This window comes from Mustela lutreola, chromosome 7 (genome assembly GCF_030435805.1).
Source record: "Mustela lutreola isolate mMusLut2 chromosome 7, mMusLut2.pri, whole genome shotgun sequence".
NCBI classification, from domain to species: Eukaryota; Metazoa; Chordata; class Mammalia; order Carnivora; family Mustelidae; genus Mustela; species Mustela lutreola.
This window is the reverse complement of record NC_081296.1, coordinates 140,347,674-140,372,517: the sequence shown is the minus strand read 5'-3', so window position 1 is coordinate 140,372,517 and position 24,844 is coordinate 140,347,674. Positions and strand designations below refer to the sequence as shown.

The following is a 24,844-nucleotide window of genomic DNA, read 5'->3' as shown; positions in this document are numbered from 1 at the left end:
GCAAACCAGGGGAGACTCCTGTCTTGTAGGATTGTGATCTTAGCAAGTTAACTATTTATCATTTTATGGCAGTCAGGGGTGCCTAAGGAATGCTACACCTATGGAGGGGAGCGGATGAAGGGGGGGGGTGCAAGGCGCCAGCTTTTGCTTTGTCCTCAGCCAGCCTCCTGTTCCCTCATCAGAACCATTTAGATTTGTTATTTTTTTCCTTAGCTCTCCTCAGAATAAATATAAATTCTTAACTACGTGGATCTACTTAGGGCTGGCACTAAGTCACAAAACAATGGGTTGATTGTGGCAAAAATGGGCATATTTCTGTCAGGTCGGCCTCCCTTTGCCACTCCCCACTGCAGTGCCCTTAAGAAAGTGAGGTTTTACTCTGCGTCCACAAGAGAACGGAAATGCTCTCCTGTTCTCCAGTGGGACTGTCATATCGGGGAATGCCACGGGAGTCCAGAGTCTCTCTGGGCAGTGAGGCTGCATGCTCACTGCTGGGGATGATAAAAATGATGAAAGTAGCAGCATGAATCTGGGCTCCCCGCACCTACTGAGCTCCAGGCCCTGCTAAGCACTTACCTGAAACATCCCCCTTGATGGAGGACAGGTGTCTATGTGCCGGAGCCCTGCTCTTCACCATGAAGCTACTTTCTTCTGGAGGTCTTGGGGGAAGTCAAGCAATGTCAGTGTCTCAGAGCTGGCATCCAGATGAGACCCAGACCCATGTTGGCCTTTTCCAACCCTGACACCCACCCCATCCAGACCAGTGCATTGATATCAAAAGTTATCAATCAATGAATCATGCAGTTATCTGAGGGTGAGGGCAGTTGACTTCCAGTTGCCCTTCTACCCTCCTGACTTACATTCCACGTAAGGAGTCCTGCACTCTGACGGCTTGCTAAATACTCCTCTCTCTCTCTCTCTCTCCCGTCCTGTCCAAGCAGTTGAAGCAATACACTTGGGAAGCCTTATAGCTGCCCAGGGCTACGTCTTTCCGATCTCAGACCACGTTCTCACCATGAAGGATGATGGCACCTTTTACCGTTTCCAGGTAGGCCTGCCAGCCCCTTGCTCTGAAGAACTGTCTCCTATCATCCGATCTCAGTTTAGAATGACCTGCAAAACCAAGGTCATTTAAGGGAGTAACCCTGACCTCCCCCTAGCACTGGGAAGGCCAAACAAGCTTTTATTTGGGCCATTTGTTGTTGAGGGAGTGGGGTTTCCACATATTTCCCCATTCATTCTGAAGAACAAACTTGGGGAGGTAAATATTACTCATTTGACAGATGAGAATACTGAGGCGCTCTGAGGTTTAGTAGATCTGGGAGGTGGCCTTGATTTGAGCATGGGTCAGCCTCAGGGCAAAGTCCTTGATCTTTCTGCTCTGTCATGCTGCCTTCCTGGTGTGAAGTTTCTATCCACAGCCTAACCCCTCCCATCCATTTTCCTCTCCTTTTCTCAGATCCTGTCCTAGAGGGAAACGGGGCAGATGATAAGGGGCTGTTTCAAGGTCAACACCAAGGGGTTTGGAGTGGAGTTTTTCAGAGTCAAAGGGTATCTCAGTCTGCTCTGGCTACTATAGCAAAATAGCACAGACTGGGGGGCTTAAACAACAGAAATTTATTTCCTGCCGTTCTGCAGGCCAGATGCCCAGGGTCAAATTTCCAGCAGGTGAAGTCTGTGGTGAGAGCTGTCATTCAGGCTTTCCGACAGCCGCTTCTCACTATCCTCCTCATATAGCAGAGACAGAGAGAAAGCAAGCTCCCTGGCAGTTCCTCCAATAAGGACACTAATCCTATGGGATCAGGGCCCCACCCTTGTGACCTCTTTTAACTTTAATTACTTCCTTACTCCAAATACAGCCACCCTCCAGGCTAGGGCTTCCACATATCAGTTTTAGGGGCACACAATTCAAAGGGATAAAAGGAACTTGGAGCTTGCTTGCCCAGTAAACTGTGCGGGTCTGACTTCTCTTGTCTTGGGAGAAGATATGTTTGTCCTCTAAACTAAGTTTCTCATTTTTGCATTTATTTTACTCACCTTTGCTTTCATTTCTCAATACCTGGGTTAAAATGTTGACAGCCTCAACTGAATTAAGAACAGGAGAAAGTTGGGGATGTGGTATCGGCACAAAAGACACAGGGCAGAGCATGTCCCCGGGAGGGTCGTCACTGGGTGCTAGAGAAGGTGGACCCTGCCTCCGGGCAGAGGAGAGCAGGTGCCAGCATTCCTCTGAGTCCTGACACCTGTGCTCTTTTGCAGGCCCCGTACTTTTGGCCTTCCAACTGCTGGGAGCCTGAAAACACCGACTACGGTGAGCAGTAAAGAAGTGTCACTCTTGGGAGTGTGGAAGACAAATGCCTGGTGTCTGGGTGACAGCCACGCAGGGAGGAGGGGTCGTTTTCCTGCTTAATCTTTTTCATACCATTGACATGTAATAAGCTCCCTGTTCCACATAATGAAGAAAGGCAGAGCACACTGAAAGGTGCAGCCTTTGGAAGAGAATGGGGGAAGGGAAGAAAAGTTCTATCAAGCTGTGGAGTCATGCAGAGCCAAGACAACAGCTGCTGACCAGTCCTTTCTGGAGCAGGGTTTCAGGGAGGGCTGGTTCCAGGGGCCACCTCCCCCTAGTTCTTTCCATTCTCACCATCTTGTCAAGACTTATTAATAATTCATTGGTGGTTTTGATAGTTAGACGTTAGTGGGAAAGGGAGACAGACCAGGGAGGAATGTACCGAAGGTACCCTGGTCGAGGAAAATAAGAGTGGATGAACTTGGGAGCTTGGCCATAAGGGAGTAGGCAGGGATCTGTTAGACTCTGGCCATATCCTCTCTATGAGACTTCCTCTGAAGAAGCTATATTATCCCCATACTCCAGATGAAAAACCTGAGCCTCAGAGAGGACACACCCTCACACTTTTCACCTTGCATTCTCTTTATCTAGATGCTCAGTCATAAGCTCAGGGGCTGGTCCTACCTGTTCACTCTCATGTTCCCCAGTGCCCCGTGCAGGGTTGAGGCATGGTTGGAACTCAGTAAATAGTTGCAGATAGTCCTGATTCTTTATTAAAGGTGATTCACAGACACTCAGTACAAGCATCAAAATTGGAACTCAGATCCAAAAGCCTTCCAGGCCAATGCTTCTTTCATGGTCTGTCCCTTTATACAGCGTCCTTGTCACTGACTTGGCTGCAGTGACTCTCCTTGGGACTGGAGTACTTGGTGAGACCCAAAGCTTCTCTCTAGGTTCTTTGCAGGATGGCTTGCTCAGGAAGGCAGAGGCAGCTGCAGAGACTAGGGGGAGCTGTGCAGCTGGGCAGTGTTCAGGGAAGCCTGTCCAGGAGACCTGGCAGTGCACTAGACTGGCTCCCTCCCAACCCCAGCCAGCAGGTGGGAGCAAATTTGAGGGTGGGGTGCGGACAAGTCATTGCCCACCAATCGCACAGTTCTTTTGTTTTCAGGTCTGAAGGATGGTCCTTACATGGGGCGGTGGGGGAGGCCTTCTGATGGACCTCACAGCTGTCTGCAGGCACCACTCTGGGTCCCTCTGGAACTGGGCTGTGCTCTAAGTGATGTGATAAGTGGAGAGGCAAGGCTTCCAACTGAAAATCAGAGCTACATTTGGCTCATCAAAAAACAAGTCCTTCCAGGGCTGGAATACTGCTCGTGAAAGCCCAATTGGAAATTTGAGTCATTGTAGCTCAGATTCATGCAGCAGCCATGTGCCCTGGTGAATCTAAAAACCAATATCCTTACAGGCAGTGAAGGGGCGGGGGAGAACATGGCAGGACCAGATAACTAGACCCTAGTGAGATGAGAATACCCACCTAAATATGGACCCACAAGCTTCAGCTGTTGGGTACTGCATACACCAGGCCATTAGTCCCCCGTCCCTACAGAGCTTCTCCACAACATGATTTTATGCACAGCATGAACAAGGCTAGAAATAACAATTTATATCAGGCTCTCATTAAAACAAAATTATTTTGACTTCCTATGCCTTGACTTGGGCAAATCAGGTGGAGAAGTCAAGGTACGGATCCAAAGTACTCACCAGCACTTCCAAAGCAGTTCAGTCCAAAAATCAAAGTATTTACCAAAAGAGAAGTTAGGGCAGCGGCTCCAAGATCAACTGACTCCACTGGCTGTGTGATCTTGGCAAGTTACTTAACTTCTCTGTGCCTCAAAAACTTCATGTGCAGATCAGAATAATAATAATTTCCCTTGTTTTCTAGTGTTGTTTTGTTACGATGAAATGCAGTGCTTGTAAGGTTTGGTGTGTGACCTATAGCAAGGATTCAGTGGAAACCCTGGTGGTTGTTAGTATTCTTATGACTAAGGTCGTGTTCGACAGTGTGCGTCCCGTGGTGGCCCTCTTGCAGAGAGGAGGTGAAAGCAAAGTGAGAAATCAGAATAGGTGTGATTCGGACTGATGAAGAACCCAAAAACTTTCGCTCATTCAACAAACCTTTACTGATCACCTACTCTGTGTCAGTTGCTAGGGCACAGATTTGAATAAATCACAGCCTTACCATCCAAACATTCCAGGCTGGGGGAGGCAGCCTGATGGGGAGGAAGAGGGTGGTGAGGAGGCCAACCTGAGTATTCAGAGGTTTCATGTCCATGAAGAATGACTGAGAAGGTCAAATCATTTGGGAGGGGCACGTTTATCAAAAAGCCATCAGCGTCAAGGAGAGACATTTAGAATGGAGGTAGCAGCTCTAGTGACTGTCAACAATGGGGAATGACCTGAAAAACATCCCTCGGCTGTAAAATGAAGATAATCACAGAACCCACTTCATAGGTTATTATGGGGACATAAGTGAACATTTGGAAAGTCTCTAGAACAGCATCTGATATCAGTGAGCTTCGTACAGGCGGTAGAGGTTATTATGGTGATGCCTCAAGACCATAACAACAGTGCTTGGCACACAAGAGGCCCTTGCTAAATATTTAAATGGGTGGATGAATGAATAAATGAATGAGCGGCGAATGTCATTATGAAAAAAACTCCAAAGCAGCCATCAGTTCTAATTCCCCCTCCAGCACCAATTGACTTGTGGGTAAATTCCGTCACCTCTCTGGGCCTTTGGTTTTCCCATCTGGCAACGAGGGGCCTGTGTTTGATGGTCACCAAGGTTACTTCCAATGCTAAAAGCCCATTGTACTACAAAGTGATCTGAGGGTATGAGGAACACAGAGAAATACATGTTATACAGGGTTCCTGATTTAAGAGATTGAGGTAAATATGTCACTCATGAAGACAAAGTTGGGGAAGGGAATCTGTTCTTCAAGTATATCGAAATAGGACGAGGGCAATAGTTTCTTATCTTTTAATCGCACGTGTAGCATATGAGTCAGTTCACTTCATAAGGTTTTTAATGTTTTCTTATTTTATCGTGGTGAGATGTGGTAAGCTTGAGATGGTAGTGATTCATCCCAGTGAGATGCCAGGAGGTAAGAGGGAAGGTGTGAGGGCAAGGAGACAAAGATTTAACAATAAGAACTTAAATATCGAAGAAAAACCAACCTCTGAGCTTATAGCACATCCCCCAGATGCCTTGTAATAGGGCTGGCTGCCATTGCCAATGGCCATTTGATTGGTTAGGTATTAGAGCAACCACCATTGAAAGTACTACAGTGGCAGAGACAAGCCCCAAAATCTATATCAAGAAAAGGTCGATTCAACAGCCACACCCTACCTCCCTGGTTGTAGTGAGCAGGCTCCCTCACATGTAACATTAGCCACAGGGAAAGCAAGCTGAAAGCATGTGACCAAGTAGCTCATGGCCACCAGGAATGGTGCCCACTTTGCATTCTGGACATGGTATTTTACTTTCTAATCCAGCTAGCCCATTCTGACCCAGATGGGTTAAAAATTTCTCAGGATGATTCTGCTTAAGTAAAGTCCAGAGCCCAACTTGGGTTGGACTTTCCTGCATTTTCCATTTATCCAGTACAAAGTACTGCTTGGGACAGCATTGGCCAAGTAGCTTCCACCTCCACTGAGCAGCTCTGCCCCTGGGTCAATGAGAACAGCATAGCAGAGCTGGTGACAGGCTTCTCTTTAGTGGCCCCCAATTCCATAGGCTGCCTAAATGGTGGTCCAAAAGAGTGAAGAAGGTACCTTGTAATAAAGCAGATGCCTCTTTGGCATACATTATGGAGAGCTATGGCTACCTGGTTCTCTGGAAAAGCTGGTAAGTGGAGGATTATGCAGAAGAGATACATTCGTACCGTAATCACTTTGTACCAACATAAGCTATACAAAGGAACAATCATTTGACAGCATTTTGAGATAGGACCAAAGACTCTCTTAGATTAAAAGCCCCAATCATTGGAGTTTCTTTCTTAACTAAACGCTGAAGATAAACCATCCAGTGTGGGCATCTTTAAAGTGCATCAAGAATTCAAACATACTTTTGAAACAACCTGCATGTTGACTTCTCTCAGATTTTTATTGTTTCTCCCCATTTTCTCAGTTATTTCACTTCTACCAAACTCATGAACAATTGTGTCGGCCAACTCTTCTTCCCCAAGTTGTCCTGAACCATTCACCTGGGTCTTCCTGGAAACCACAACTCTCTCTTTTCACATTAATTTCATCAGTGAAATGTCATATTGAGGGAACTTGCATTATGAAAATAACAGGTATGCCTGACATCAACAGATCTGAGAGCACACGCACTGACTCACTCTCACATACAGCTCAACGGGCATGAGCACACCAGAGTAGGCTGCCAGTCATGATCTCCCAGCGTATCGTAAGCTGCCATGAGCACGTTTCTCAGATCGCATGGAGGAGGCTGGTTGATCCAGCAAGGAGCTGACTAGATCTCCTAGTTTAACTAAGTTGCCAAACTACAGGTCAGCCACAGGTCCTCTCCGACCTTCTCTCCTGTTCATCCTATAGGTCATTTGTACCGCTCATCTATCATCCTTGGATCATTTGACTTGACCCTGGAGAAGGAGGGAGATACTGAAGAAGCAGAGGCAGGGAGAAGAAGTGATAAAAGCAGGCTTTGGAAAGAATCCTCTGGAACTGAGGGCCAGTAACCCTTCCTTACCCTGGGAAGAGAGACCCAAGCTGTCCACCCTTTCCACTGTTCATCCACTCCATCGGTGGCCGGTGCTGGTGCTAGGTGTAGGGATTCAAGATTTGTAGGACACAACCTCTGCCCCTGAAGAGCCCTCAGCCTAGAGCTGGGGACAGTCTAATAAACCCATAATTATGGTGCACTGGAATCAAGTTTCATGGGTGAGGGTAGGGAGATGCTATCTGGAACACAGAGCTGGGTCTTTCAAGGTTAGGAGGAGGTTGCCAGAGAGAGGAAAAGAAGAGGGAAGTGGAAAGACCTGTGCAGAGACACATAGGCAGAAGCGTGGAGCTGAAAGGGGTTTGGGAACCTCTCATGCCAGTGAGGCAGGGAAGGAAGAGGTTGACAAGCTAAGCAGACTGGGTCTTAAAGAACCAAGCATGCCACCCTAAGGAGCCCCACCGTGCTCTGAGGTCACTGAGGAAGCAGGGCAGGGAGTGGAGGCAGGAAGGGAACATGATCATGTATGTCAAAGATGATCCTGGCCGGGGATGCTTGTGGTGAAACAGAGTGAGGAGAACTAAAGGGAGCAGTCAAGACGTGGGCAATGGAGTCCTCTTCCGATCCTGAGCATCAGGACGATTCCTGGAGGTTAGGAATCACGGAAGCATCTTCTGCACCGCGCAGCCCTGGACACAGGGAGGGCTGGCTGGATGAGCAGACGGACAGACGGGTGGACAGATTTGTGACGCCACCGCACGGCCGGTTTTGCACATGTAATTCCTCTTCTTCCCTCAGCCATCTATCTCTGTAAGAGGACAATGCAGAACAAAGCAAGACTGGAACTGGCAGATTATGAAGCGGTAAGTGCGGTTCTTTCTCGGCTTAAGTGTGGGAGGAGAGTAAAACCGTATCTTTGGCTCTGGTTCTTCTTCGGTTTTTCCTTTTTTCTCTCCCTAGTCCCTTTTATCTGGGCTCCTTTGTTCTCAAGTCTTCTTAACACCCAATAAAATTGCATCTTTATACAAGAGCGCTCCAAACTCAGCAGTAAAAAAACAAATCGCTCAAAAATGGGCAAAGGACTTGAACAGACTCTTCACCGGAGAGGACATTATGGATGACAAATAAACCCATTAAGAGATGTTCAACAACAGCAGCCGTTAGGGAAATTAAGATTAAATCCAGGGTGAGATGCCACCGCAGACCTATCAGAGTGGCCAAAGTAAAGAGTCCTGGGAATGCCTAGTGGGAATGCGAAATGGCAGAACCACTCTGGAAAATGGACGGGCAGTTTCTTACAAAGTTAAGCATATACTTCCCATCTAACTGAGCAGTCCCGCTCCTGTGTACACACCCCCAAGAAATCAGAACTCCTGTTCACACAAAAACCTGGGTATAACAGCTCTGCTTGTGATAAGCAAAAGCTGAAACGACCCTGATGTGCTTTAGGAGGTGAAGGGTGAAATAAACATTGGTATGTCCATTCAGGGAAATAAACTCTCCTCTGTGGTTGAGAAGGAGTAAACTGTTGTTCCACACAAGCACTTAGATGAATACTCCAGAGGTTACATGAAATGAAAGAAGCCAGTCTCCAAAGATGACACGCTGTGTGATTCCATTTCCATGACACTCTCGTAAATACAAAACCGTCATGAGGGAGAACAGATCACTGGTTGCTGGGAGTTACAGGTCAGAGCATGATTTGGCTGTAAAGAGACAGCACAGGGAGTTTTTTGGGAATGATGGAACTATTCTGTATCCTGATTGTGGTGGTCGTTCCAGGAATCTAATTGATACCTGTGTTTCAGTGCATACGGCTGCACCAAAAGGAGAAAACGGAGACAATATGAGAATTTTTTAAACTTATTCTATGATAGTTTTTAATTGCATTTTTTAACCCAACTCCCCCATTCTTGGCAGTCGAATCTAAGGACCAAATTCAATCCAGAAGATATGTGTCCGATGAACAGACATGCCCACTTCTCCCCCTGCACCACCTTCTTTCAAAAAGGGGGTTCCTGCAAAACTTGGAGGTCCCACCACACTCAGACCTATTCCCGTTTAACAGAGCCATGGCACAGAGGACTTGAAGCTCAGATAATTTTTGAAATATTTCAGATTTATGGTTGCAGATTCTTTCCCCTAAACCAAACTTTATATGGGTCAAAGAGAATCTGGGAAACTGACCAAATTGTCACACACCCTCCAGAAGGCACAGAAGCTGCTGAGCCAAGAAACGACTGAAAGGCTGGCAGCGAGGGGGAGGGGCAGCCCTGGGGGCAGCGAGGAGTCCTTCCCCGGTCAACCAACAACATTAACAGGACTTCCGGCTCCTTCCTTCCAAATCTCCCTCTCATGCTGCCCCAGTTTCCCACAATAAGTGTGAGGCCCATTGCATCAGACTTCTTTGCTCTTGGGAACCTGGGCACAAGCCAGTGGGGAAACAGTTCTGGAGGACATGGTACCTTTGACCCAGGGCCTCAGGACCTGGCCAAAGTGTGCTTATCAATGGGAGCCATTACACATAAATATATTGGAATACTATGATCTTCCCAAGCAAACCCTAGCATGGCTGTTCTGTGAATTTGAGTATCTGGACACCTAGTTCCTGTCCCCATCAGCCCTCACTTACCAGCCATCGCCCCTCATTCAGAATCCATTCTCCTACCTCTGTGTACCCCGTACAAGGTGCTGCATCCCTCCCCTAGTGTGACCCATCCGAAAGACCCAGCCTGCAGAAGCAGGTGGCCTGTCCCCACTGTGTCTCTCTTCCCCACATTTTCCATGTTTTAGAAAAGGTCCTGTCTTTTAGAAAAGATAGCATCAACTCCAGATAGATTTTATTCCATTTTCTTCTCTCTTGCCCTATACTGTTCTGCTTTGGTATTTGTAAAGAATACAGCTTCAAGATGTTCTTTGAAGTTGACCTCTGCCTAAAAGTAGGTTAGAAAATTTAAAAAGTATTTTGTTTTCAAAATTCAGTGATTTTATTAATTTTTTTCTGATGACATAATCTCTTTGTAAAAAAAAAAAAAATTCAACCTGGCAATTGACAGACCTGTACCCCTGGGGCTAATAATACATTATATGTTTATAAAAAAATAAAAATAAATTTTTTAAAATTCAAACAGCAAAGAAAGGAGAAAGCCTGCAGTCCTTCTCCCCTAACATTTCTTCTGTACATACATTTTTTTCCTTTACAAAAACAAAACAAAAAAACCTTGAATCATAGCCTGAACATTACTTTGTAAGCTGATTCTTTCCCTGATCATATGCTGTAAGCATATTGAGAATCTTTCCTTGTCAGTAATAATAATCCACATTATTGGTTTTGATGGCTGCCTAGTATTCCATGGCATGTCTGTTCATAATTTATGTAACTGCTCCCTAATTGACTGATACGTAAGCATCACCAACTCTGCTTCCCATGAACAGTAGAAGAATGAAAGGAATAGGTTTTGGGTTTTTTTTTTTGTTTTTTTTTTTTTTGAGGTACTCATACACTGAGCCTTGATAATAACTGAGTTTATGTGGGTTGATCTTCAACTGAAGCTCCTTTTATATTAATAATCCCCTAATGAGGGTAATCAATTAGTGCTGGCATGAGCTCTATGAAAATACATAGCATAATGTGGGCTCTGTCCTTGCATTCCATCAGAATTAGGTGGATCATTAGGGGACCTGTCAAACACCCCCTTCGCTGTCCCCTTGCGCCATCAGGTAAGACTACAGACTTAGAGAAAAGCTTCTGCCCTCTTTCTCTAAAGGCAACCCTGGATGCCCTTTCTTTCTTTCTGTTTTTGGGTTTTCCTTTCATGAACATCACAAATATAGACTTTCCCTTTTCTCCTGCTTTTGAATCCAAACTTTCAAAGGCACGAATGCTAGGTCATCTGTGTTTCTCTTTCCTGCCGCCCTCCCGGGCCCCAGCTTGCTGGAAGATGCATCTTGAGAAATCCCTTCTTGCTTTTGCTCTCGGGGATGTCCAATAGGTGGCAAAAAGCGCCCCAGCCCCCGTCCCTTCCCCAAATCCCACATGAATAGCCACAAACCCTTCTTCCTTTTTTGCGTGGTAGTGATGGAAAGTGCCATGTGAGTTGCATTCGTGTAAAACACACGAGAAAAGAGGAATCAGGTGAACCACAGAGATTTCAGATTTAATGGGCGTGTAAATGAATATTAATAGTTCTGCTCTGTACAGCAGGGTCTGGGGCCGAATCACACTGGGTTCATATCCAGTGGATTTAAAGTGGGGCGCCGCTATTCCGCTGGGAGTAACCAAAATAGATGACCGCTTTGTAATAAGCATAGGTGTCAATGTGCAGACTTACAAGGATTAATGCCTTCTCGTTGATTTTGATTTCTCATTAGGAAAACTTAGCAAGACTCCAGAGGGCCTTTGCAAGGAAGTGGGAATTCATCTTTATGCAAGCAGAAGCTCAAGTGAAGTAGGTGAACTTGACAGAGACCCTGGAAAAGAGAGAAAGACTGTCGGGAAAGTGGAGGTGGTGTGAGAGTGGTTTCCTTCCACGGCCGGCCGGCCACGGCTGGTCAAATGCTGTCGTCTTGCACGAGAGCAGCAGAGTAGAAATCAAGGTCAAGATGGAGAAGTTTCATCTTTGTAATCAATGGCACTCTGAAATAACTTCAAAAGCATGTGTCTTAGCAGGCAATGGGCTTGCTCCCCAACGTAGAAATCTGGTTAGAAGAAGTTTCTATTTCCTAAAGAGATTTCCAAGTATTCTTCTGGGCTCAGGGGCTGAAAAAAACATCAGACCCACTTTTCTGGAGATTCTCTCTGCATAGAAAAACATGCTGGAGCTTTAGGGAGGCCAGTCCCTCTCCCTTTGCCCCCAGAGGAGGGGCTGAGAACATCAGAAATAAGGCACAGAAGTCGGACGTTGGAGTCCAGTGTGTTATGATTATTGCTGAAAAAATCCAGGTTCTAGGGCATTACTTTGGATCTGTGACCACAGATCTTTACCCTGGAATTCAACTTGCCCATGCTGAGCAGACCTAAATATCTGAGAAGCTCATAGCCCAGGGCAGATGTGAGCCCTGTAAGTTCACTGCATGTAGAGGGCAGGTGTCCCAAGAATAGGCTGGCCCATGCACGGGACCCAGAAAGGATGGACCTGAGCTTTCTCAATTCCTTCTTTCAGAGCCACCAACCAAGTAAAGGCCCTTTTTCTCCCCCGGAGTCTAAGAGATAAAAGACTAGCTGGAATGTTTCCCCCATAATTTTCCCTCCCCAGGGGGGTATACTGGAAATTCCTACCTCCCTGTGGACAGGAGGCTTGTGGCCCCCTGTCCACAAGCACAGTTGTCAACCAGGTCCTTTCAGTTCTAGGAAAAGAACTAGCTCGGGTTGGGGTCTCTTTCGCCCTCCCCAGCAACGATCTCTGATTTAACCAGAAGTGTTCACAGAAGAAATGGGGCAGAGGAGGGCGTCAGAAAAGGACGCTGAGCTAGGCAAAGGCAAGCATCTTTTCTCTGGATGCCACTTGTCCCGGAGCAGGGCCCCTCTGCACTCTTTGGGCAGCTTTGCAGCCTGTCACCCAGGGCTGGGTCTCAGGCCATACGGTTGGGCATCTCTCACAGGTGTGTGGTCATTGATGGAAATGACCCAAGGACTTCGGGTCCAGTGGCTGATGTAGTACAATGGCCCTCCCCCTCCCTCTGCAGTCTCTACTTTCCCCTCAGCCCACAATTCCACATGCAGAGCCTACCTGGTGTTGCCAGTAGCCAGGAGTGAGGTGGGCACTGGAAGCTGAGCTGAGCTGGAGGAGCTGTGGGCCCCGAGGAAAGAGAAAGTGGGAGCAGGGTTGAGAGGGGAGGAGGAGGCAGAATCCAACCTGTGTACTCAGAAGCCGCTGCGAAGCAAAGAGGAGAGCTAATTTTCACATTAAGGATCACCCAGCATCGTATGTTGAAAAAGGCGGGGAAATTGTTACTTTGTACATACACAGTATTTCTCAATTAACTTTTTTGATTAAGTCTGTGATTATATTATAATTGTGGGCCGTTGAAGTACACAGTAATTATCACAGAAATCTCAGGGTGATTATGGTTTATTTCAGGGCTGTAAACTAAAGTGCTCCCAAGAGAGCCAAGAACCAGAAGTTACACAATTATTCTGTTACTTTTTACTTAGAGAGGTAATATGATGTAATACAGGCTTAAAAGAAAAAAAAAAAACTCTTATCTATTTACTGATCAGAACATAATGAATCTGTCTTTGTCACCTGTAATTTCCCTTCTGCAATTTGTGCCTCCCCCAGCTGAAGCCAGCCATATTTGCCTTCTGGTTCTTGTCACGTTCTTGTTCTTGTTCTAGGGCTATTACTCTGCTTTTAGAAAGCTAGAGGCTTTAAGTGACTTTTAAAACATGCAATTGCAGTATTTTGAAGACATTTCTATTGACTCTGAATCTAAAGCAAATTCTCAAACTTGAGGATGAAACACGGCAGGCCTATTGTTACATTCTTTCCTATAATTTGAATACGCAGTATCCACTTTGATGGGGGGTGGGGGTGTGTCCAGGGATAATTCAATACTGAATAATCTCAATCTTAATCATTCACTTGGACAGTTGGATTCTGGTTCTCTCCTTAGGCCCACCACATTCAGTCCACATCTGTGATGACTTGCAGTCCAGCCTAAGAAAAATACTCATCCCACGTGTGGACTTCTGTAGGTTCCTTTGAGGGAAGGGTCCGCCCCTATGTCACAGCCCTGCAGAGAGCAGGGACCGCACAGATGCCAAGAGCCCCGTGTGCACTAAGCCCCTAGAAACAGGAGCCTCTGATTTCCTTCCTTCGCTCTTCCAGGATAGATCGGAAAAAGGACAAGACGGAAAGGAAAATTTTGGATAGTCAAGAACGGGCCTTTTGGGATGTGCACCGGCCAGTGGTGAGAAAGCTCCCCTTGCTTCTCTGTGTTTTTGTTTTGTCTCCCTCTTCCTTCACTTGAAAGAAAAGACTCTCTTTAGCCACCACGTGTCTCATTCTTAAAATTAAAGAGCATTGCTGAACTTTGTGAAACTGGTTTTGCCATTCCGTCAATATAATGTGGGTGGGTTGTCTGGAATGTATGACAGTTTCAGCTTTTAAGAGTTATTCATCCATGAAATACAGACTTGGAACAGGAGAACTGTAGGGGCTCCCCTGGGACCTCTGGGCCCCAGAAGTTTACAGCCCCAAAATAAGCAGTTTCTGAGTTTTTTTGTTTTTTTGTTTTTGGAGGGTTTTTTTAGTATATTTGGGTGCTCCCAAATTGGGTGCATCAGTAGTTACAGTTGTTAGAACTTCTTGTTGGATTGTCCCCTTATTATGATACAGTGCCCTTCTCCTCTCGTTTGTCTTTGGTTTTTAAGTCTGATATAAGCACAGCTAGCTCCAGCTTTCTTTTGACATCCATTTGCATGATAGATGTTTCTCCCTCCCCTCGCTTTGAACAAGCAGTTTCCATTTCTGCTGTCATTCAACTCTATATCTTAGAATAATCTTCCTCAAATGTGGTCCATTGTCAGTATTCACGGTAGTTACATTCTGCAAAGTAACTGTGCACGCTGAATTAGTCAGGGCTGAGCCACTATCCCAGGAGACATGCAGGGCTTGGTTCCTCTGGTCCCAATCTTTTCTTCAGTTGATCGGTAGGTAACCATGTCCACAGCCTGCTTCTGTTTAAAGACGTCTTATTTAATGTATGTTGTTGATTCATGAATACTGAATTCGGGACCACCAGTGTTCTCTAACTGACACACCTGTGTTCCCTGTCACACACCCCATGGCCCTCTTGCGAGTAGGAACACAAGAGGTCACATCACACTGTGCTCCGGGGCTGTGTTAAACAGCAAAATCACCAACAAAAAGCACAGAAATGTGGAAAAGGTGGTCCTAAATAGATCGTCAAAAGAACATTTGTTCATAGTAAGAGATGAAACAGAAAGGCAGAGCCTCACCTTTGCCTCACCGGGAACACACACATTGGGCTCCGCACAGCCTTTGCTGCTCTGTCTGTATCCACAAGTGATCACGAAGCAGCACAAAGAGGGACTCGGGGGTTATGAATAAAGTTTAGCTCGTAGGTGAATTCACAAAGACAAATTCCATGCATAATGAGGTGCGATTGGATTTCTAATTTCCCATGATTAAGACAAATCTTGCATTTTCCTCATGAAATGGAACTGGAATGAGGAAACTATGTCCTCAAACTATGTCTAAAAGCTGGTTAAAAGCAAACCACAAACTATTTCCCCATCATGATATTGGATTGTTGTAGATGGTCAGATAATGTTTAGTAACAAAGGCTGTGGTTGAAACGATCTGGCCACTCTGAATAAGAAGTTTACTCTGGGGACACCTGAGTGACTCAGTGGGTTAAGCATCTGCCTTCAGCTCAGGTCATGATCCCAGAGTCCTGGGATCAAGTCCTGCATCGGGCTCTTTGCTCATCGGGGAGCCTGCTTCTCTTTCTCCTCTTCCCCCGACTTGTACTCCCTCTCTCACTCTCTGTCTCTCTGGCAAAAAAATAAAAATCTTTAAAAAAAAAAAAAAAAAAAGGACTTTTCTGCTTATAAACTCTTCATTCTACCCTCTGCATTGTTACCCCTAGATAGTGAGGGGTAGGCTCTGTGCAGGAACACATGCTGAAGACGAAACGTCTTTGTAAAAGGAACGGTGAACAGCCAAGTGGAGTTAATCATGTAATACCTGTAATGGGAAAGACAGAGACTGGGTCTCATGGTGTTGCTAGGGTCACAATGGAAGATGTGATTTTCATTTGGTAATTTATATGATTTTTTTTTCTCAGCCAGGCTGTGTGAACACAACAGAAATGGATATCAGGAAATGCCGACGTCTGAAGAACCCACAAAAGGTTAAAAAGGTTCGCTAGTTTAGCTAAATTAAAAATTCTTGATGCAAATAGCCCTTCTGTTTCTAGTACTGTTCAAACAGTCGTTTTCTATTTGTTAATTCTACCCCATTTTGTCCTTTGAAACCATTTCATTCATTCATTCTACAAATATTTGTGGAGTGGCTGGTGTGTACTTGGCGTCCTTCTTGCTGCTGAAATACGGTGACACAAGTTGTCACAAAACCCACAGCCTGGGAGAGAGGGTGCGGGGGCAGGGGGTGAACCCCCAGGCAGTCCAGAGAGCTGTGGCAGGGACATGCTGGATGGTGCCAGGGAGCCGGGAGGGGACACCAGACCCGGGGCTCCCTGAGGGCTTCCAAAGTAGGCTCAAGTGTGCTGAGGTGTGGAAGGTGAGTAGCAATTGGCTCTGGGAAGGAAAAGAAACTAAAGGAACAAAAATTATCCAAGTCCCACAGGTGAAGGTGAGCTTAGTACTTTGAAAGTCTTTTATGTAGCTAGATCGTCCAAATTCAAATCACCATTGTGCCCAGCTGTGAATGGGCCAACCATCATTTATCCGTGTTTCACTCTCCTGGAAGTGGCAGTGGCCATGACATACTCGAGGCTGCCCCCCTCAACCTGCCCCACAACTGGTATACCCCAACTTCACCATGGCACCAAGGGCCATATTGTTGGAGGACATATCTGTCCCTCATGATGTTAATTTCAAGAAGCTAGAGTTGTACCCCAAGGCATTGCTGTTTCTTGTGATGGCCAATCCTCTCATTTTCTCAGACACACACACACACACACACTCACATAAGACATGACATATATTTCAACTTCTTGAATCCACTTACATATTTTATTCTTTACTGAGATGAGTTATGCCCTTGTAGGTTTTAGACCTTATGATATTAGTCTTAAAACATCCTCATTTAATCATTAAGGGCCCCCTAGTTTTAATCTTCCAGAATTTCATGGACCTCACATCCTCTCTATCTGACCCCTTCTTGATTTTATAAATTTCAGCTATACATTGCATAGCCTTTGGGGTTTCATTTCATACCCAGAGCAAAGATTATCTTTCCTCTGTCTCCAGCACAAGGAAACTGCTTAATAAGCAGCCATAGCATAGGGAGAAACTGAGGCCATAAGCTGTTTGGCTGAAAAGGAAAGAGTCTGAAACCCGACACTCACCAGTTTCTACCAGAGGAGCATGTCATCTACCAGGGAACAGAAAGTCTAGAGAAGCTCCTCCATGCATAACTTTCAACAGTTGTTCTTGAACTTTCTTGTGCCTCAAAATCACCTGGGCCAGTTGATAAAAGTGTAGGCTCCCACACCCTGCCCACAAAGACTCAGTAGGTCTGGGGTTGGAGCTCAGCAATGTGCACCTTTACCAAGAACCCCCAGATGATTCTTTGCAGATGGTCTAGGGCCATATTTGGAGACACGCTGATAGTCAAGAGATGGTTGCTGCTTAGTGAAAGGAAAGATCATCTAACAGTGGTAGCCCAAAGATGGGACAAGCTGCCTGAAGAGGAAGAGGTCCCCTCACTGTAGAAATTGGCAGGGGCTGGTCACTTATTGTCAGGACATTACAGAGGGGATTGGAAGCATCAAAAGAGCTCTTGCAGTGCCCACCCCTAAGGCGCCCTGCTCCTCTGAGGATGCATGATTCTATCTTCTTGCTTCTTCTCTAGTCAGTGTATGGCGTGACAGAAGAGTCCCAGTCGCAAAGCCCCGTACACATACCCAGTCAGCCAATCAGGAAAACTACAAAAGAGGACATCCGGAAACAGGTGAATGAATTGACTACTGCACTCCCAGGAGGAGACGTGGCCAGGTTGAAAACCCTTTGAATGTTCACCTCTGAAGGCTGAGTGAGCTTTGAGTTCCTGGAAACCACAGTGGAACCCAGCTGTGGATGACCTGAACCTCTGAGTGCTGTGTGCGAACAACCCACCGAAGCTCGAGAGGACAAAATCTCTACCGAGTTCCCCCAGCAGTTATTAGAGACAGACGTAGAGGAGTGATCCCAGTCTCTTGGGGTTCCCACAGAATGCCGTGGAGACTGATGGGGGTGGGGGGGACAGATGTCACATAGTCCTTAAGATTGTAATGAACTTGCAGAGTAAGGCAGCTCAGAACCACCAGACTTTATTGCTGTGATTCAAAAGGCAAGTTTACAAATAAAGAAAGCCCCACTCTCTGTGCCACTTCAGCTTTATTTGGTTCAATGTTGCCTTCCTTCATGATGAGAAGCTAACTGGTCAACCAGGGACAGCAGACAATGGCTAATTACATGACTCCTTTCTAGGGTTCACTGACAATGAAGTGACTTAAAGATCTTTATGTTATGTTTTACTAGCTTCTGAGGGGGAAACCCAAAGGTGCCCACTCCTGACAAGTTTATTTGGGGTGGGCAAGAGGAAACATATGTGAAGTCGCTATTTGATGATCTAGTCAAGTACACCAAGCATATGGTGGGTGTAATGTAGTTGTGAAAGGTGTGCAGAGGGAAATCACTGGAAATCAGTCCAACCAGATATTTACAGTGCGTCTAAGTGCTGCTAAGCTTCCTAGGATGTCTACCACTGCCTTTAAGCTTGCAATCACTTTTGGGAGTCAAGACTTAGGCTACAACACAGTACAGAATATTAGCATAGGCTAAATTGTGGAGTGTGATTCCCGAATATGGTGGGAACTTCCAGATGGGCCAATGATTGTTGGAATGCAAAGCTGGTGCATTGGCAAAGGCTGGCCAGAAGAGCTGTTTGGTTATGGATGGAAATACAAGGTTTGGGTTCATAGGGAGAAGGGGGAAAAAATCAAGTTTGATCTTAATACCTTTGTTCTATCTTTCCCCAGATAACATTTTTGAATGCACAGATTGACAGACATTGTTTAAAAATGTCCAAAGTGGCTGAAAGGTATGTTTCCCCTCAATAATATTACTGTTTTCCTCTAATTTAACAAAAGAAAAATGTTACGGGGTCACAGCTAACAAGTATGTACCACACCAAGAGGCAGACCATAGTCATCTCTTAAACTGATGAGTGAAAAAACACAGACCCCACACAAGTACCGCTAAGACAGCAGACCTCCCTTGAGTGATGTCAAGAAACATTCCATTGTTGAAGCTTTCCAGGGGGTGGCCACGGGACCTTGTCAATCCAGGAAGAATGTCCTTAAAAGCTACGTAATGCACTTTAACCTTCAGCCTCTTGATTAATTCAAATAGAATTGGTCCCTTTTCAGCTATAAAATGCCCAGATTCCTTTACGGGGGAGGAAAATGATGTGTGCCCTTTGAGGTGTTGGCCGCGCTCGTCGGAGGGGGCCAAGCCATCAGGAGGCGTTCCACCTCCACACACCATCAATCCCAGAACCGCATCAAATCAACCGTAAAGAAAATATTTGGCACCTCCAGCCCGGCTTCCTCAGGAACGTTCGTGCTACAGTCTGCACCCGGAGCTGGTTCCACTCCCACTCTGTTAACGCAGGGGAAACTCAATTTTGTCAACTAAATGGTCTGTTTTTCGAATCCTCGGTGAAGAGGAGAGACCCCCTGGGGAATCCGTGATGGAATAAATCTGATCAGACATTCTCACACCGAACGATTGTCCCTCCATATGCTACTGTTTAAGCGATGACCAGTATCTGAGGGAACAAGGTTTTAAGCTGGGTCTTAGCATTTACTGGATATTGGCATAAAGTGGATCCTTTAAATCCAGCTCACACAGAGGGCTGGCTGTGTGTTCAACCTATGAGCCTGTCTCTGCTGGCCCCCAGGTTGATCTCCCTCCCCTTTCTAGATGAAAAACAAGAAATTGAGGCTAAGAAAAATTCCTCTCCCAAATCCAAAACGCTAAGTGAGCACCCTGTGTTCAGGGGACCAAGAACATCCCTGGCTTGGAGCCAGCATCTCCGTCTATCCCGGGACTCACTGATCATGTCGCTATTGACATCCTGGGCGGTCCTCTGCATTTTAGGATAATTAGCAGCCTTCCCGACTTCTGCCTACTTACTAGATGCCAAAACCCACCTCACAATCATGAGAACCAAAAATCTCTTCAGGCATCATCCAACGTTCCCAGGGCAGAGCCAGGAGGGAGGCAGAATCGCCCCTTGTGAGAATCACTGAGATTCCCGTTTTCTCCAAAGAAAGCATTCCGCAAGGTGGCCGGAGGCTGGAGCTCAGCTTGCACTTGGACGTGGATTTCTGTGGAGTCAGGTCTGCTGCTGCCTCTGCTAGCCACAGAGCCACTGCCCACCCCCAGCTGTCATGTTGGGGGTCTCCCCAAGTACCAGCTTCTAAAATTGCTTTCTGATCTCACTGTGGTTGCCTTTGTCCCAGAGAGTGGCCATGAGGGAGGTGGTGGGGTGACATTGCGTGCGTTGGTGCCGTAGCCTGTAAGGGGCTCTGGGCTTCCATCTCTGTGAAAGAGGGGCAGGAATGACTGTCCCCATGTGCTGGGAGGATCAGCGCGAGTCACACCTGGCCTTTAAAGGGCACATGAGACTTTGCAGTCCTAGGAGAGCATGTGTGTGTGTGGCGGCGGTTTCGGGGGATGGGGTGAAGCATCTTCCCTTGGGTCAGTTCATTCGGGTCCAGTGGTTTTGAGCAGGACTGTCCAGGCAGGGAGGGGTTCAGAATGGGGTTTCCCAAACCCTAGCTGTGGGGATTTGGATTCAGTGACTCCAGGTAGATCCAGAGGAGCCTGCATTTTGAATAATCTGCAGGTGCACTGACCAGGTCTCCTTGGGGAAGCCACTGTGTAGCCCTGAGGCTCTGTGCTCAGCCTGGAGCTGTGTGACCTGAGAGCTCACAGAAGAAGGGGCACCCTGCTTTGATTTCTGGGGGATGTGGGGAAAGAGCCTGAACCAGTCAGCCTGAGGGAAGCCCACTGACTCCTGGCAGGTGTGCGGGGCTGAGGCGGGGCCCGGAGACGGTCTGGGTGGGGCGGGGAGCCTGGCAGGGCCTGGTGTGTGTTTGTTTAGCGCTGTCAGGGAGGGCCCCACCTGGCAGCATCTCATTATGCTTGAGGCTGCTCAACTGGCACCGGAGAGATGATTCCAACCAGCCTGTCCTCACTCCCAGCTCGAAGCTTCCGGAGTCTCCGCCCAGCAGAGACCAGATTTTATTCCCAGCAGCAATAACTGGCAACTTTTCAATGTGACACACGGGTTTTTCATTAGAACCACGAGGAAACTCCCAGATAGAGAGGAGGAGGGAGAGGAGACGGGTGTGAGCAGGAGATAAAGCAGTCCAGAGCCTCGGGCCCGTCTGCAGCGGCGGGGGCGGGGACGGGGAGGAGGCGCTGGCAGCTGGCCCTGGGTGCGACTGCTCTGCTCACCGAAGCTGAAAGCTGAGTTGTCTCAGGTGGGCGCACACATCCCCGAGCCGGCGCTGCTCTCCCTGGGCCTCCGGCAGGTGATGGGTGGTAATCAGCCGCCAAGCAAAGGACCTCGTCCCCCAGAGAACAGGTGCATGCCATGCAGTTCCCTGGGAACTGATGCTGGGGAGAGGCTCTGGGGCTGGTGATGGGTTGGGTCAGGGCTGTGGTCAAAGGTTGTGAGCACACCCAGCCGGGAAGGGAATAGGGACACTTGCCTACTGAAGGAGCCCAGCAGGACGAATCAGGGGATGGGTGTGGAGCCAGGCGTCAGGGCTGGGGTCCTGCCTCTGCCCATTTTCTAACTGTGCAACCTTAGGTAGGCTGCTTTATCTTTCTGTGCCTCCGTTCTGTTTCTTTAAAGGAGAGAGAACAGTAGCACTAACTTACAGGGTTAATGAGTTCATCCAGTCCTTGGCATGTATTACACAGGCAATAAATATGAACCATTATTTTTATCATTTTTAATGATTTATTTATCATTAAGCACCCTATGGTGCTGAATGGTGTCTTGGAAAGGAGCAGAATTCAGGTACGTGGAACAGAAAGAACTGGGCGTTTGGTGTTCAGAGGAAGCCATAAAGGGCAAGCCACGAAGTGAAGCTGGTCTTGCAGACAGCGGCTTTCTGCAAATGCAGTTCTTCCTCCCTGTCTCTTTCCTATCTGCTGCCCACAGGCTGCCCAGGAAGGCTGGCCCTGCAGCCCACATCTGTTTTTCTGCCCCGGCAGCCTCCTATGGCACCGCTATTCTGGCACCTGTGAGGAAGGAAAGGCCATATGGGAAGAGCTTGGTTCTTCTGTGCAGATCTTCTGGGGTCATCTTGGTTTCAACCGCACTGTCCCATTGTCACCATGCGTGGCTAAGGGCCAACATCATGACAACCAAACTCCACTTCCCAGCATACGCTGCCTTTTGCACCTGGAAGCAACAAAAAGTTCTATCTAAGATGCTACCTGATTTTTTTTAAGATTTTATTTATTTATTTATTTATTTGAGAGAGAAAGAGAGAGCATGATGGGGGGAGGGTCAGAGGCAGAAGCAGATTTCCTGCTGAGCAGGGAGCCCAATGCAGGACTCAATCCTGGGACTCTGGGATCATGACCTCAGCCGAAGGCATTCACCTAACCAACTGAGCCACCCAGGCACCCCCGATTTTTGCTTCAGGTAGTATGGTCCCTGCACACATAAATGAATCTCCCAGATAAACAGTGTTTAACACCTTAAGCCTGTTATCTTAAGTTTTTTTTTTTTTTTTTAATTATTTATTTATTTAACAGACAGAGATCACAAGTAGGCGGAGAGGCAGGCAGAGAGAAAGGGGGAAGCAGGCTACCGCTCAGCAGAGAGCCCAATGTGGGGCTCGATCCCAGGACCCTGGGACCACGACCCGAGCCGAAGGCAGAGGCCTAACCCACTGAGCCACCCAGGCGCCCCTTAAGTATTTTAAATGAAAATATTTTCCTTTACTTTCTTTTTTTTTTTTTTTTTGAGATTGATTTATTTAGTAGAGAGAGAGAGAGAGAAAGGGGGAGGGGCAGAGAGGAAGGGAGACAGAAGCTCCAAGCAGACTCTGCGCTGAGCACGGAGCCCGACACAGGCCTCCATCTCACCACCCTGAGATCACTACCTGAACCAAACAAACCAAGGGTTGCATGGCCAACTGACTGCACCACCCAGATGCCCCCAAATGAGAATCTTTCTTAGGCATGGTTTATGCACTTGCCTTCTTAAAGAAAGGAGACTATATTTCAGTTAATTTTCCTGGGTGACTTTTATACTGTGCTTTGCAACTGCCAATGATCAGCGTCTTATGAAGTGCCACAAACTTCTTCCCTTTCCCTAAAGAGCCTCAGACCATTACAACCTTCGAGTCTGTGTTTCTGCTTTTTAGCTGTTTGATTGTTGGTTTGTTTTCTTGTTCCTGGTCAACAGTCTGCAGGCAGACCAGGTGTTTCTGTTAGATATCGCTGAGTAATAAGCGACCTCAAACCCTAGTGGCTTCCAACAGTAGGCATTTGCTACGGTTCGCGTGATTATGTGCCAGCTGGCTCCCAGGGGCGCAGGCTGGTATACATGTGCAGCCACGGACAGCTCTGTGCTCTTGGCTAGGCTCTCTCATGTGCTTGGCTCCAGGTGGTTTAGCATGACCTCAGCTGGGATGCTGAGCTCTCCCTCACATAGTCTCTCATCCTCCGGCAAGTTTGACCTTGTTCACGTGGGAATAGTAGAATTCCAGGAGAGAGGGTACAAGCAGGCGAAGCCTCTTGAGGCTTGGAACTGACACTCTGGCACTTCTGTTGTCTTTTATCGGTCAACGCATGTCACAAGCCCAGACCAGATTCAAGGGCTGGAGAAATAGACTCATTTTTAAATCAATCTACCATACCAGGAAATCAAACGACCAAGTCCCTTAGCCTTGGTCCTGAAGCAAGAGTAAAGAGTCTTTTCCGAGGGGCGTGCTCTTCTGAATTCAGGCGATGAGCCTTGAGGCCTAGGGTTTGTGTCATTGTAGACTCTGCTCAGAGGCCGTTTCGGTTGTATAGCTCACCTGTGTGAGATCGCCAAACAATGGAGGTCTTACCGTCCTTTGCCAGGGTCCTCATCAGAGCCCCGTTTTTATTCACCCAAGCCCTACAGCACTTAACAAACCAATCTGGGAATGCAAAACAGTATACATTTCAGTTCCAAGGGGTCCAAAAAGCCCCTGCATTTTGCAGGGTATCTGCAGAGATCTCTCCCCACTCACTAGGCACTGAGCCATGCCTCGCCCCTGCAGAAGTCACATCACACTGCCCCGCACAGAGAGATCGAGTTGTCTCATTCCCTATCTGCCTGTGCACTTGGCTGTCCTTACCCTATCCCTGGGAGCCATTTGTGCATCACAGCCGACTGCTGAATTGATTTTTTACATCATCTTGCTTGCCCATCTCGGGATCGCGCTGCTCTCTGAAATTGGATGCTGGTTCCTCCTCTGCCTCCCAACCCTCCATGATCCTGAAATGTAATTAACGAAATGAGATAAGACAGCAAGGGCCTGAATACCCTGAGGGTTATTAAAAAACCAGCTAGGGTGATGGAAGTCCATGAACTTAATGTTTAATGAAAGTTTGGGGGAAGGAAGAAATGGGGCCGAAGAGGTCATTACAACGTTGCTTTTATGTGATTCCAGACACCGTGGGATCTTTGTGTCTTCTTTTTCCCAGCCCACCTCAGGTGACAGGGAAGGAAAGCTCAGAGGTAACGTGATAGCCAGGGCCACTGTGTCCAAACCAAAACCTGGAAGGGCTGAGGTACCTGGCCTGGCATGTAGTCTTCCTTCTGAGAGGCTAAATTCACCCTCATGTCCCTTCGCTCATCTCACATGTCTCCATGGAAAGTATTTTCTCTTGGTGACCCACAATTCAGGAGTTCTTTATAAGAGACTATAGTCTCTCTTTTCCTCACCTTTCCCCAACATGAAAAAGCTGGATGAATGAGTGAATGAATGAATGGGAACCAGAAGTTCCTCTTCCCTCTTTGTAGTACTGTAGTCTTTTCCCTCTCTAGCCA

General features: G+C 47.1%; 1 protein-coding gene across 4 annotated transcripts in view; it reads left to right on the top strand.

Moving 5' to 3' along the window:
- Positions 1-24,844, top strand: part of RGS6 (regulator of G protein signaling 6) — a 546,505-nt gene that overhangs the window by 457,478 nt on the left and 64,183 nt on the right. For all 4 annotated transcript variants that reach the window (XM_059182922.1, XM_059182923.1, XM_059182925.1 and 1 more), the window contains exons 5-12: positions 942-1,048; positions 2,260-2,311; positions 7,833-7,897; positions 11,406-11,482; positions 13,865-13,946; positions 15,849-15,923; positions 17,600-17,698; positions 18,768-18,829. In XM_059182922.1, the coding sequence (XP_059038905.1) occupies positions 942-1,048; positions 2,260-2,311; positions 7,833-7,897; positions 11,406-11,482; positions 13,865-13,946; positions 15,849-15,923; positions 17,600-17,698; positions 18,768-18,829 (619 nt within the window). The remainder of the gene's footprint in view (positions 1-941; positions 1,049-2,259; positions 2,312-7,832; positions 7,898-11,405; positions 11,483-13,864; positions 13,947-15,848; positions 15,924-17,599; positions 17,699-18,767; positions 18,830-24,844) is intronic.